Source organism: Podarcis tiliguerta (assembly GCF_965153285.1).
Source record: "Podarcis tiliguerta genome assembly, chromosome: 6".
Classification (NCBI taxonomy): domain Eukaryota; kingdom Metazoa; phylum Chordata; class Lepidosauria; order Squamata; family Lacertidae; genus Podarcis; species Podarcis tiliguerta.
In genome coordinates this window covers 58,468,928-58,484,361 of record NC_139539.1, presented here as the reverse complement: position 1 = coordinate 58,484,361, position 15,434 = coordinate 58,468,928, and the positions used below count along the sequence as shown (strand labels likewise).

The 15,434-nt window shown below is 42.2% G+C and overlaps 1 protein-coding gene across 1 annotated transcript in view; it reads left to right on the top strand.

The window, feature by feature from the left end:
* The window catches only part of LOC310680879 (FRAS1-related extracellular matrix protein 1-like), a 121,126-nt gene that overhangs the window by 85,182 nt on the left and 20,510 nt on the right, over nt 1-15,434 (top strand). The window contains exons 26-30 of the mRNA XM_083447949.1: nt 1,046-1,460; nt 5,663-5,864; nt 7,692-7,836; nt 12,460-12,589; nt 12,693-12,765. Coding sequence (XP_083304075.1) covers nt 1,046-1,460; nt 5,663-5,864; nt 7,692-7,836; nt 12,460-12,589; nt 12,693-12,765 — 965 coding nt within the window. The remainder of the gene's footprint in view (nt 1-1,045; nt 1,461-5,662; nt 5,865-7,691; nt 7,837-12,459; nt 12,590-12,692; nt 12,766-15,434) is intronic.

Genomic DNA, 15,434 nt, shown 5'->3' with positions numbered 1-15,434 from the left:
GATTTTTGGGTGGTGAATCCATTGACACTGAACATTTACTGTGGTGTTGTGGAACATTCATAAATATTCGATCTGTTGCAAGAGTGGTGCTCTACTCAGCAGGTTGCTTGAAACAGTCCCATGACACACACACCAGTCTTTACTTTTGTTGCCTTCCTCCTTCCATCCATAATAGCAGCATTGTTCTGCTGCCTTTTAGACACTGCTGCCAACACCAAGAGAGGCAGGTGAACTGAAGAGCTCCAAGCCACTGTCGGTTAGGCCTAACCCCACTCAAGCCTACAGGCCATGGATGAGAGACAATGGTTCTCTTAGGCCTTTGGTTTCAGTTGAACCAAGTAAACATGCAACTTCATTCATTCATGGCTTTGCTGCCTCCCCTCCCCTGGCTTCTGACTCAATCTATTTATTTATCTAACAGATTTATATGTTGACCTTCTGTCAAGGGACCACAGGCAGTTTACAATTTTAAAATATTAAACACAAATTTCAAAATATAGAACAGCAGAGATCTCATGGGCTGACTGATTGTCCCTTCAGGAGCCGACAACATGAGCAATTTGGCTGGGCTGCTTTTACTTCCTCCTCTTTTCATTCAGTTCAAGCTTTTCAAAGTCTATTCACAGGACTGACATTGGAAGTTGGCATAACTGGGCACCTGCCAAGGTCCATTCACCAAGAATCCTCAGAGCCACCTGACCTTCCTCTTCCCTACCACCAGTCCCCAAGACCCCTTGAACTTGCTCCTATGTTGTTACTGCCTGTTCCCCTACCTGCTCCAAGGAGTAACTATTGGGAGGAGAAAAGGGAAGGACAAGTAACATTTTGTCCTCCCCTTCTATGAAGTGGTACAAGTTGGCCCAGAGAGCAAAGCAAATGAATGAGCACACAGATACCTGAGTCAACTGAGAGCATCATGCCCAAGGGTGTCCTGAAACCAGGATCAGGGCACTGCCATTCAACTCTGTCTAATGCCATGTGTAACAATGGAACCATCTTTTAATAAATAAATAATCTTCCTCTCTTCTTTTTTTTTCTGAAATAGTTTTACCATCAGTAATGGCCACATGGAGAAAAAAGGCCTCCTAGAATTGAATATTGAGCACAACGACCAGATTCCGCCTACACTGCTTACAAACAAAGGACTCCATATTGTGGAGGGGAGTATAGGTTTTTTAACTTCCGATATTCTTCAGCTTACAGATGTAGACAGTCCAGTGAAAAACCTCACCTATATCATCACACAGTATCCACAATATGGACATTTATACATGGGGGAAACTGTCATCTACCCTGGCCAGTTTACACAGCTGGATGTGGATAACGCAAAAGTGTACTACAAGCACAATAGAGGAGGTGGACACATTGATAAATTCTCATTTATAGCTACGGACAAAGTCAACCATGGATTTTTGGTTAATGGACAACTGACAGATGCCTCCATAGAATTTACAATACAGGTGTGTATGGAAATTATATTTCTTCTTTTTTCTAAACATGGTAAATGCACTCACATGAGGCAAGACAGTATTTTACCACCTGAGAGGGAAAAGTTGATGAATTTATCATATCAAACGTTATGGTGGGAATTGTGCCCAAACCGTTGACTTGGGTCCAGAATATATCTTCTATCCATAAACATAATAAGAGTCTTCTGGATCAGGCCATCAACCCTTCTTCAGCATCTGTTCTCACAGTGGCCAACAAAATAAATGCCAATAGTAAGTCCAAAAGAAGGACCTGAGCATCTGGGAGGTGTTCAAAGGCATACAGCCTCCAACAGTGGAGATAGAAACTAGCCATTGTTCATGGAAGGTTTGAGAGTCAACAAAAGCTCCCACTGGAGGAAGAGGGAGAGAGCCAATTTTCGCAAATATTTTTTTACTCTAGCAGACACAAGCATTGCCTCCCACACTGTTATGTAGGGTCCCCTAACCCTCCAGAACAAATTTTCAAGGGGGGAAGGAAAGGAGAAATCAGCTATCGTCACCTCCCTTTTCTTCCTCCAGCTGGAGTGTCCTGTGATTCGAGTTCATCTCATGGGAAGTCTCAATCTGAGCCATTCTATTCTAACTGTGCCTATAGCTAGGAGGGCATGACCTTGGATGGAAATGGCCATGTAAGGTCAACAGTGTGAGCCAAAGTACAAAGGAGAAAGGGTTCATAATAATCGCACAGAATGGGGGAAGGGGGAGCAGGTTTGGTTTCCTCTTCCTTATAAGATATGTGCCAAAATTCCATCTCCCGTGCAGCTGTTAAAGGTATAGGAGCGGTCTTTTGTGTCTGGTTAATCAAACCACAAATAACCTTTTGGGAGTATTGCTGTTATAATCATCAGAATCCAGATCCATGGGGTGGTCAGAGATGGACAGGAACATTCAAAAGAAGCCTCTAAACTGGTTGCATGATTTTGTCCCAAGACCCACTGATTTCCATGGATTAAACATCTAAGTGTTGCTGTTTACCTGTGAAATTTAGCTCTGTGCCTTTAAACCTGCTGCTTGACATTGGGTACACATTTAACTGCTTATTCAAGACTGAGAAGCTTAACATGTCTGGTAAATCAGCCTCAGTGGCCACCAGAGAGAGACACCTGGCAAAAGTTCAGAAATCAGTGTTTCGGAAAGATTGGTTTGACCAGCTCTCATGTGAGAACATGTTCCTGACCAAATGCAGTGAAATTCTAAATGACATTTAACTGATCCCTTGCTGCTCTTAACTATGGTCCAACCCTCCAAAACCTCACAGGGTGATCAGGTTCAGTCTATTTAGGTCTTTGCTTTTTGTGGCTTGCTGTTCCTGTTTTAAGGGTGCATTTTTGAGTAACCCAGTTTTGTCATGGTTTATTGAACAGTCTTGGGAGACACTTGCATTTTAAAATATGCTTTTATATGTTAAAACGTGGAGTGGGGGAGGTTTCCTCTTTACTGTGAACAGCTGCAATGTGTACACCCCGATCCTGTGCTTTTTCTTTTATTACTTTGTAGTAAACACCACTGAGTTCAATGGAACTTACTCCAAAGTAAGTGTGTAGCCTTCAAGTTATAGGTTACCTTATAAATTCAAAACCTACCTTGATCTCTTATTGTTATAACTCAGTTTTAGGGAGAATTGCAGGTTTCGGAACACAAGGAGTTAATGGGAAGTAGCTCCTAAATAGCATGTTTCTTAAATCTCATGGCCTAGTTTACTAATCAGTTGTCATAAGATGTCAGATAGGGAACCATCACTTAAGGACTGCAGAATGCAGTCAGTCAAGCAACTAATTGGTTGGACAGTGGCATGAAGGTGTATCTCCCAGAGGATGGCGAATTATCAGAACAGGTGAAAAAAGTTTGGATAGATGAGCATCTCAGTGGTATAAAACTCAACACTTGGCTGAATTACAATGATGTCAACAGGGAAAGTAGGGTTGTTCCTTCTTTGGGGACCACACATTACCACAGTGGACTGAAATGCCGTCATTCCCCTTCTCTGGTCTAATTTCAGGTTGAAACTGCCAGTCAGCTGAATGCTTGAAGGAGCATGACCCAAGCTGTAGGGGGATGGCATACTTGGATGGTTTTTCTTAAAGCTGAAAAAGCTTGTGCTTTCTATTCCATGTCCCTTTTGCAACTTATCCCAGCCCTTGCATCCTTTTCCCCAGTCAACAAATCTAGCGATCCATCTTAATTCAGCCTCTGGCTGTAACCCACTTCCCTTTTTCTGGTTTTCCCCAAAACATCACCACCAGGAGTTACAGTACTGTGCCCTGTGAAATCTTTCCGTAATTTCTCCTGCTTTCCAGCCATTCCCAAACATAGAGCCTATTAATCCCTCCTTTTCTCTTTTAGCACCTGTCCACCATTTTTAAGATGCTGTTCCTTCTTTTCAGAATAACCACATCAAATCTATGCAATCTGTACTTAATTTTTGCATTTTATCACTAGATGATTTATTTTGCCAATGCATCAGAATCCAGATGCCCTTTGAAGCCATTCCCCCGTGTCCTGGTACATAAATAATAGCTCATTTGAAATCCCAGAATTCTTACAGCTATTAAAAATAAAAGTGGGAAATGGAGGGAGTACTGGGAAGCTACTGCTGTGTGGTATGTCATGCTGGTTTTTGTGTTTTACCAACTGTAGTAATACTAATACTACTAATAATATATTTATTTATACCCTGCCCATCTTATTGGGTTTCCCCAGCCACTCTGGGTGGCTTCCAACAAAATATTAAAATACTGTAATGCATCAAACAGTAAAAGCTTCCCTAAACAGGGCTGCCTTCAGATGTCTTCTAAAAGTCTGGTAGTTGTTGTTCTCTTTGACATCTGGTGGGAGGGCATTCTACAGGGCGGGTGCCACTATTGAGAAGGCTGTAACTTGGCTTCTCGCAGTGAGGGAACCGCCAAAAGGCCCTTGGCGCTGGACCTCAGTGTCCAAGCAGAACAATGGAAGTGGAGACGCTCCGTCAGGTACCGTATTTTTCGCCCTATAAGACGCACCTTTCCCCCTCCAAAAATGAAGGGGAAATGTGTGTGCATCTTATGGGGTGAATGCAGGCTCCTTGGATTCAGTGATAGCAACGTGAAGCCTCCGAAGCCTGCGCTCAGGAGGCTTTGTGTTCCTTCCGCTGAAGCCAGGAGAGTCTGCTCTTTGAGGCTGGCGGTGGGAAAAGCAGCGCTTCCCCCATGGCCAGCCCCAGAGGATGGGGGGCAGCGAGAAGGCGCATGACGCCTTCCCGCTACTCTCCAACCCGGGTTGGAGGCTGGCGGGGGGGAAAGCAGCGCTTCCCCCATCGCCAGCCCCAGGGGATGGGGGCAGCGGGAAGGCGTGCGACGCCATCCCGCTACTCTCCAACCCTCCTGTGGGCTTTTGCGGGAGATGGGGGAATTCCCCCACCTCCCGCAAAAGCAGGCAAAAGCCACGCGCTCTTTAAAGGGGCTCCGCGGCTTCTGCTGGCTTTTCTAGGAGGTGGGGGAATTCCCCCACCTCGTAGAAAAGCATGCAGGAGCCGCACACCCTTTGAAGAGCGTACCCCTCTTGGGGGCTTTTCCCTGAGGAGGGAGAAGGGACTGACTGGCCGTTTCAGTCCCTTTTCCCTCCTGGTCGAAAAGCCTGTAGGAGTCGTGCATGGCTCTTGTGGGCTTTTGCGGGAGGTGGGGGAATTCCGCCACCTCCCGCAAAAGCAGGGAGAAAGTCTTGGAGTAGCTAGCGCTCACGCTGCGTGCAGCCTGTCCGCTGCTCCCAGAGCTGCGGGGGGGAATAATATTTTTCCCCCTTGATTTCCCCCCCCTGAAAACTAGGTGCGTCCTATGGGCCAGTGCGTCCAATAGGGCGAAAAATATGGTATACTGGACCAAGGCCCTTTAGGGCTTTAGAGGTCAGCATCAACACTTTGAATTGTGCTTGGAAATGTAGCGGACAATGTATTGTAGCACACAACGGCAAGGGTGTCTGTATTTTCATGCAACTAACTTAATTATTAAGTGGAGCAAAATGCAATTTCACGTTTCATGCGTAATATTCAAGTTGAATATATTGTATAGATCAGGAGGTGGGAATCCTCTGGCTCTCCAGATATTCTCCCTAGGCCATTGGCCATGGCTTTAGAATTAACAAACAATTCAAGTTCTCCTTTTCACCTTAATTTTATTCCAAATGTGTTCTCTTAACAGGTAGAATGTCAAGATAAAATGGTTCCAAAACTCATTGTAAAGGCAAGCCCAACCACTATACAAAACCTGAAAGACGGGAGGTTTGCAGTACCGATCACTGTTCACAATTTGAAAGTCACAGATGACAATAGCAGAGATGAGGAACTCATCTTCAGTGTTCGGAGACATCCTTTCTTTGGACATCTTGAAAATTCTGGAACAGGTATTTTATTTCTTTAAACTCTGATTTAGGGGCTGGACCTATGAAGGTGAACAAAAAGGACAAGACAGCATTCTGGGATTAGGCCACAACTTTGTTTCCAGATGTAGGTTGATTTTGGCTTAGGCCAAACTCTCTGACCACTGGTCCTGTTAGCTAGGGATGATGGGAGTTGTAGTCCCAAAACAGCTGGAGGGCCGGGTTTGCCTATGCCCGGCTTAGGCATTGGGTGTATATCCCTCTCAGCCCTGTGGTGGAAGGCTGACACGTGACAGGGTCAAGCCTAGGTTCAAAGGGTCCTCAGCAAGACTCAGGTCTACATGGATGGTGCTGCCAAGCTGCTGAAGGAAGCTCTTTGGCCCATTTGCCACATGCCTTGGCTTTGGGATAGAGACCTCCAACTAGACCCCTCTAATAGGGTGCCATATTATCACACAGTTCTGTGGGGGAGGTGATGTACCACATCACACCCACCCGCCTGATGTTAGACTTAAAGATTCCACCCAATGCCTTATCTTCTACCCAAGAGAGCCACTTGCTCCTCACACTGTTACATAGATCAATTCTAGTAGGAGAACGAAATAGTAAACTATGCCAATTCTTTCACGACCCAGGGCTATTTCTTGACTACAGTGGTACCTCAGGTTAAGAACTTATTTCGTGCTGGAGGTCCGTTCTTAACCTGAAACTGTTCTTAACCTGAAGCACCACTTTAGCTAATGGGGCCTCCAGCTGCTGCCGCACCGCTGCTGCACAATTTCTGTTCTCATCCTGAAGCAAAGTTATTAACCCGAGGTACTATTTATGGGTTAGCGGAGTCTGTAACCTGAAGCGTCTGTAACCCGAGGTACCACTGTACTTGTTTTGTGTGCGTCTTTTCATTTGTGTACATGGAGAGCGGATTCTGTGACTCTTTCATTATGAGCACAAATCACCAGTACTAATGCCATAGATGTGGAAAGGGCCACATGATGTATGGATTGCATGCTTGCCCTTCATGTGTTTTAATCATGTGCATAATCAGCCTTTGCAGAGGCGGAAAGGTTGCACATATTAAAATAAGCAAAATTGTTACCATGTCAAGGATATGGGGGGACTTGTAGCCCTCCACATATTGTTGGACTCCAAATCCAGTCAGCATAGTTAGTGATGATAAGAGCTGTAATCCCAACACCTTCTGAAGGGTCATAGATTGTCCATCTCCCTCTTCAGTCACATCTGTTTCCTGCCAGTGCTGGTAAGGCAGGTTCAGGCACAACGAGAGTTTAAAGAAAGAAAGAAATTATCTCACTCTATTTCTCTTCTGTACTGGATTAGTAAAGATTTGTGTGCACTCTTTACATGTGTTCAGGCTTTATTATGTGAGGAAAAATGGTTTGAATTGGCAATTTTACGGACCTCACCTGTGAAATTCAACCTATTATTGTTGTATAAAAACATAATTCACATATGAATTAGAGGGCCATTTACATTTAAGTTAAATGCATAAGAGTCTATTTTGTTTCCAACAAGCATGGCAATTATGTGACTCACTGGTTATCTAATAAAGTAATTAACATTTGCCAGCCTCTGAAGCCTCTGAAACACTGTCTTAAAACATTTGTTTGAAAAGTTGCCTTGTCTCAGCTGTCATTTTTAACATGATGGAAATAATTATCTGGAATAAGGTTAGACAGCTTTAAAATAATTTGAGTTTCAAAGGGTTTGGAGCTATAACTGAATATCGTAATGTGAAGGCAAAAAATTTAAGTTACTGTTGAACATCCTGTATAGAAAAATATATATTTACTTTATGCTGTTGCACACACTCTCTCTTTCACTCTACAACAGGCCGTCTTCTGCAAAACTCTTTTACACAACATGACTTAAACCAGCATAATATTCGGTACATCTTAAATCCTACCACTGAGGTAACTTCAGATACCTTTGAATTTGAAGCTTCAGACAGAGCAGGCAACACTATAGCTCCAGAAATGTAAGTATGAATATGCTTAATAAGAAAATGTTTACTTACTTACTTACTCCTTTTATATCCCATCTTTCCTACAAGCAGCTCAAGTGGTGTACTCTGTTCTTTCCCCTGCCCCACAAGCTATGAAAAGATGGACACTTCATAGCTTGCATGGAAAAATGGTTCAAGGTACATACAACTCTGAATATTAGCATTGTACTAAAAGGAACTGCTCTGCTCCATTGAGAAGGTTTAGTGCCTTTGGTTTGTGGTCCCCCCATAGGATTCAGATCATATTTCAATATAAATCTAGGGAAGTTATGTGAAAAGCATTATAAAGTGTTTTGTGCCCTTTTGTTCCTTATTCCAGCAAGAGGCTAGACTGTAATAAAGTGCTGCTCATATTTATTTTATCTGGGCTGGTGTGTTTGTGCGGCATGGAGTAGTGTGAGAAACTACAGATATGACGTGACAACAATCCTATATGTAGTAGAACTGGTGAAGGAAAGAACTGCAAGAAAGAAAGAAAGAAAGAAAGAAAGAAAGAAAGAAAGAAAGAAAGATACACCACTCAGCCTGTTTCCCATTCCTCCGTCATTTCGGGTACTTCCAGGCAGGGGCTTAATGTCGTAAATGCATAATTTGAATACTGGAAACAGGGCATTGGCAGAGTCCCTCCCTCCTACTCAAATATTGGATTTTCCATGGAAAAGCTAAATCTGGATTAAGTGGTTGGAGAGGAAATACAGCCTGGCATATCAGGTCTCAACAATGGAATGAGGGGTACCTGTCTGAAATACCCAGAACTGGAGGAATGGGTCTGAGAATCCTAGCTATAGCAAGGAATAGCAGAGTGGGAAAGCGGAACGAGTTTGAGCTTCCTCCACCTGCTCATATGATACTATTTGCTTACAATGCTCTGCTGGAGGCTGTGCTAGGTGGGAGCATATGCAAGTCTCCTTGACAATCATACCTCTTATTAGGGGGAGCATAATGTGTGAGCTGTCCCTATCAGAATGTCTAGATGAATTAATTTTAATTAATTGCAACTTTCGGATGTATTTTTTTGCTGCAGTTCAGGACAGGCCCTTTTTTTGTGTGTACAGTGGTACCTCTGGTTACGTACTTAATTCGTTCCGGAGGTCCATTCTTAACCTGAAACTGTTCTTACGCTGAAGCACCAGTTTAGCTAATGGGGCCTCCTGCTACTGCTGCGCCATCAGAGCACAATTTCTATTCTCATCCTGAAGCAAAGTTCTTAACCTGAGGTATTATTTCTGGGTTAGCGGAGTCTGTAACCTGAAGCGTATGTAACCTGAAGCGTCTGTAACCCGAGGTACCACTGTAATCAGTTGGTAAGGAGTGGCCAGCAGAGGATATGTAGTCTGTGTCACAGCGGGTCTCCCTGCAGTGAGGGCAAAACAATCTTTACCAGGGACATTTCAAAAACTCACAATTCTGCAGTACAATATGCAACCAGGAGCCTTAGAAAATACTGTCTGGGCCTGCCCTTTATCCCAGTCTCCTCCCATTTGCAACCCAATACATTTTAACTTCTCTGTTGCTCAAAAAATCATTGCTGCAGAACAATGATTTTAAATCCTTGCAAGGTACAGTTTTACTGCTTCTAAAGCAACTCAGAAATGACTATGAAGCTGTATATCATGTGGACAGAACACACTTTGCATTATGAAATGAAGCCTGGAAGCCAAACTTTTCAGGCTGTTTGTTGTTTGCCTCTGTTGTTATTTATTAAAGTCTCAAAGAATAAGTAAACCATTACCATGGCGTCTTAAATCTGCACTTGTTCATATATCAGTGGGTGAATATATGATGGGAAGAAATTCAGAGAGAGGAATGCATAAATACTGAAAATAAATAAAGAGCTCCACGGCCCTAGGAGGAAGGAAATAGCTCATGCACCTAAAAAGATGTTTTAGGTCCTTAAAATATAATCCCACTTCTTATATCCCCAATGGATCACTCTGCTCTGCAGGAGAAGGCATTCTTCATATACCAACATGTCAAGAACTCTGTCTTTAGTGTGGCCATCTCTGTTGTCTTTTCGGCAGCTATTGAAGACCTTCCTATTCCCACCAGGCTTTTGAGCAGAGTTTTTTTTATTATAAAAAAACCTCAGTCTATATCTGAAATTGATTTGATGGTTTTTTATAGGTGAAATTGTTTTATTATTTAAATATTTACAGGTCACACTTTTCCTAAAATATATAGCAAGGCAGCATACAACATGCAAAATTACAGCAACATTGAGAAAATGTCAATAAAAGTTTGTTGAGGGGGCGGGGAGAAAGGAGTACATATTTCAAAGGCCTATCTGGATCACACTTCAGTATGTTTTTGTTGGTGATGATGTTTTTATGATAATCCTATGATGTTTCATTCATTCATGGATGGGAGTGAAATGAAATGAATGACATGCACCATTTCGGCAGAATCTCACTGGAAACAGAGCAGCACCTGCTTTTTCTCCTGAGACATTGGAACTGATCTGCAGTCTCAGAGGGGGCAGGGACTTTCAAGCTGCTGCCAAGGGGTGACATCATGTGGGACTTTGTTTTCGAACAGTACTTCAGAGCCCAAAAGTAAAGTTGTTTGCCTTATTTTAATTAATGTTTGTTATAAGAGGAATACTGTATTTTTCCCTGTATAAGACTAGGTTTCCCCCGGAAAAAAGAATGTCAAAAATTGGGGGGTGTCTTATACACAAATACATCTCCCCCAGTTTTCTTAAATTGGAATCCCCCAAAATAGGGGGCGTCTTATACATTGGGGTATCTTATAGAGGGAAAAATACGGTATGTTGTGTGTTAAGAGGGTGGAATGAGCTGCTGAGAATCATGCTCCACAGCAAAGGTTAAGGAACCAGGGGGAAGGGTGTAAGATGAAGCAAAATTTATAAACAGCTTTGAGGATCCAATGAGTAGGATATAAATCTCATTTAAAAATTAGCAATTGTTTAAAAAGCAACCATTAAAAGGTAAACATTATTAAAATTATAATATATAGTAAAGGTAAAGGGACCCCTGACCATTAGGTCCAGTCGTGACCGACTCTGGGGTTGCGGCACTCATCTCGCTTTATTGGTTGAGGGAGCCGGCGTACAGCTTCCGGGTCATGTGGCCAGCATGACTAAGCCACTTCTGGCGAACCAGAGCAGCGCACAGAAATGCCGTTTACCTTCCCGCCGGAGCGGTACCTATTTATCTACTTGCACTTTGATGTGCTTTTGAACTGCTAGGTTGGCAGGAGCAGGGACCGAGCAATGGGAGCTCACCCCGTCGCAGGGATTCGAACCGCCCACCTTCTGAACGGCAAGTCCTAGGCTCTGTGGTTTAACCCACAGCGCCACCCGCGTCCCTATTATAATATATATATGCATATAAAAGATCACACACCAATTGTTGCAAGGAAAACATCGCAGCACCAGCCCTTTTTGTAAAATCGGCCAGTTCCTGTTGAAACAAGAAAGTCTTTTGCTGAAAGGAGGACAACCAGGAGGGAGCCAGTCTTGGCGGGGAGTTCCAAATTCTGGGAGAAGCCACCAATAAGACCCTTTCCCATGTACCTACAAAGTACACCTGTGAGGGCTGCAGAACCAAAAGAAGGGCCTCCCTGGAAAATCTCAAAGCCTGGGCAAATTCATATGAGGGAATATGGTCTTTGAAGTTTGTATTTCTCTGAATTTTGCAATATAAGTTAAAATGCATATATTAGTTAAAATAGCATGCAAAATTCATTATATAAGGGGAAATTTGCTTTGCAAAAATATGTATACTAGTCGGCATTATATACAAAGATGTATATATTAAAAGAAATGCAAACTAAAACGCTGCTGAATTTTCACAAGGACTTTTTTTGTTTGTTTCGAGATTGTATATCTTTGCAGGAAGGTCTTAAGTTTGGAAAGAAGTGTCCATCTTTTCATAGCTTGTGAGGATGGGGAAAGAACAGAGTACACCACATTGAGCTGCTTGTAGGAAAGATGGGAGCTATTGGCCCTTAGCAATCCTCAGCACAAACTAGAATACATTTTAAGAAATATGATTGCTATAGAGAAAATGTCCATGGCTTTTCCCTTGAGAATGCACTCTGTTCTAGCAATTTAGAGCTGTGGGTATATTCTTCAAATCAATTTAAGTCAATAAGTTATCCCATAACACACTTTTGACCATCCATTTATACACATGTTTAATGCAGTAAAGGAGTAGTAAGAGTATGAATGTTTGTTTTTCTAATTGCTTACTCTATGGGTGACAGAGAGATTCAAATCTATTTTATGTTGAATCTATAAGTTCAAGCTCTGGAGTATAGGCTAATTTTGAAGTAATACATTTTGAGGGCCATGTTCCCCCAAAATGTTTAAGGAAACAGTATAATGCAGGTAAGTGTTACGGGCACGACTACATGCATGCTGGCTTCAGTAATTCCATGTCTCTGGGAAGATAGCTTTATGAGGCGGCAAAGCTTTTTTATTCTTCCAACATTCAGTGCTAACGTCAGTTCCTACACACATTTCTACTAGTAGTAAATGGGATTCATTATTCTTTACTGTGCCTTTAATTACAGCAACAGAGATCATTGTGGCTCCAATATAATGTTTTCCTTTTAACACTGTTTCACCATCAGTCTTGAAATAAAATGGTCCCGTATAGAACTGGCAGAAACATGCTATCGAGTCTGTGAAAACATTGGGTCTCTTCCTATTAAGCTTCAACGAACAGGAGAGAGTGCAGAGCCCTCATTTGTTGGAATAAAGGTAAGAAAAGACTCCCTAAAACTTTTTTTAAAAAAATGTTCTATTAAGAGCATTTCATCTGTTCGGTGAGAAGGCTGCTTAATTGTGTGTTGTTATTTTTAAGGTCCAAGAAGTATCAGCAAGAGTTGGCTTGGACTTCAAACACAGTACAGCGAGATTAGTGCAGTTTGATCCTGGTAAGGCAATAATTTTAAACTTTTCTATTATGGCTTTTTACATTGAGAAGTGCATCCAACATTGTGAGTGGTAGGTAGTTTGTACAACAGATCTTTCCCATTACCTCTTCTTTTCTGCATTCCCTTCAGAGGGTCTGGGAAGAAAAGCCAGGTGGTCTTGGGAACCTGCTAAGCATTGTGGCTGTGTTATAAAAATCCTGAAGTGTGTTAGGGAACCATTCCCAAACAGGTGGAGAAATATTGTGCCAGTGGAGACGAACCCTGCCAGGTAACAGCAAGAAAAATTATGATGTCTAGTTGGCTGTCAACCATGTTCAATTAAGGATTGGCTGCTGAAATCAAAGTTTGCTCATATTCTTCAGCAACTCACAACTACTGGTGTATCCGAGCAAAAGATGTGTGAAATGAAAGATGGTCTGGTGGGCATGAGTGGAACCATCTTGGTTACCTTCTATGATCAATGGAATGTTATATTTATTTAGCCTTCTAGCTTCCATTTGTTTGAAACCCCAGGTTAGAAGAAAGTCACCAATGCTATTCTTTTTGTTCTTCTGATGTGGGTTATTTTTGCTGTCTTTTGTGATTTGCTCAAAGTGCAATCTAATGCATGTCTACCGAGAATTAATTCTGCAACCTTAGTTGATATGATCAACTCCAGATCATGCAGAATTAGGTGATAAGGCTGATGGCTTGCTAATGCTCTTGAAAGGCATTGATAGTTGGATAGTTGAATTAGCACTGGAAATTTCACTTTCAATTGTGGTCCACCTGATTTATTGTGAATAAAGGCATGAAAGCAGCCAAGAGATTTAGGGTAATTCTGTAGTGACCAATGAGGCATTTGTAAGCTTCTATCAGGAGAACAGGCAATCCTTCTTAGCACTGGACTCAGGAAAACAATTGGGTGAGCCAACAAGCTCTCTGTAGGGAGCTCTCACCTGTGCTCAAACTCAGCACTGAAAAAGGAAGTGGGGGAGTCTCTTCTGTTACTTTTTAAAACTAGCTTAAATGTTGTACATGACAACATATTCTAAATTAGTTGCATCGTTGTGCTGTTACATTGATCCCAATAAATGTTGCACGTAAAACACATTTTAGTTAATATCTCACCACATTTTCTTAATTCTAAGAACCTCAAAGAAGAGAATATTGTTAAAACATAAAGACTTTTCATTTCATTTTGTTGAGGGGAGGGGTTTTGTGACTAATGTAGCATGCTCTACTAATGTAAGTTTTTTTTGTCCTAAGCTCACCTGATTTTGTTCCTAACATAAAATTTCTTGTCATTTCACCAAATGAGAAAGCAAAACTATCACTACAATAAAGAGTTATTAACCTCTTCTCTATTTTCTTAGAGAGGTCTCAACTTTAGGAAAAATGGGAAATTCCGAGTCACCTTTCATGTCATGCTTCTGGCTGTTTTACTCATGTGTAAAATGCCCTTTTGAAAACCTGCTGCCAGATAATGAAACTTTGGGAAATTATCTTCAACATGATATAGAACATGGTAACTATATATGAAGATGAAAAATGAGTCTGTAGGTTGACATTTTCATAGTGCTGCTGGAAGCCACACTTCTAAGTGTTCTACAGCTGATACGCAAATCATCCCATGTGCCAGAATCCAATTTTATTGGCTTCGTATAATAGTTACCACACTAGTTTAACTTTATTGCTTATTTACAGAAAAAACCATTGTTTTTCCATGGAATCTGTTGGCTAATTGCTATGTTACTTCACAGGAAAGGGTGTAATTAGACACTTACTAGTGTTACTGTTACCAAGTTAGCACTTGACAACTGTGTAATTTCTTGACACCACCATTTTATAGATTGTTAGGTGGGCCTCACTGCCTCCACCATTAGTTGATTTTTAACTTTTCACCTTCCTGGCACAGGCTGCTCAGAAGACAGGTGTGTGTTTCTGTCTATTTCATCAGTGATACTTTTGGCCTAGAGCAGGCTTTAGCACTATTAATTAAATTGGCATTTGAATGAGGAAGATTTTTCCTTTAGTGTCATTAACACCTCAATCTAAAATTCTTTGGCCATGATCCACAAATACTCAAGCACAAGAACTTGTGTGAACATCCAGGTTTGTCTTTCCTTTTATTACCTCAGAATTTTTTTTAAGGGGGGCTGGCCCGTGGAAGTGCTATGGGGGAGCTATGGGGAGAAGCCTGGATATTTCCACGTGCCTTATTAATCTCTGTGGGTCAGACCCACTAGATGGACATAAAATGGCGGCAGTGAAATATATTTATCTATTCCAGTCATAAGAGCGAACTCCTAGGGGCTGAGGTCCCTTTGGCCCTCCAATAAAATATTTGAGGGGGCTGGACCCCCCCAAAGTTGATGGACATTGCCATTCAAATGGTGTGTGTGTGAATGATTATGTGGGGGACCTTACTTGCTCCCCATATTTTATTCAAGTTGGCACCCCCTGATTCCACTTATTTATAAGACTGTGGAGATGCCTCTCTGACACGAGTATCGCTGCAGCTTACCTGTATGCTGATGAGGAGAGCAGGGGAGCAGCAGAGGCAGGGCTTTGTGAATGGACAAAGGGAGCCAGTCCGGTGCTCCTGCTTATGGATGCATTCAGCCTCACACCCACATAAGCCAGTGTCACTGGTATAGGGAGCCTGGTTTTGCAGATCTGCACCTCAC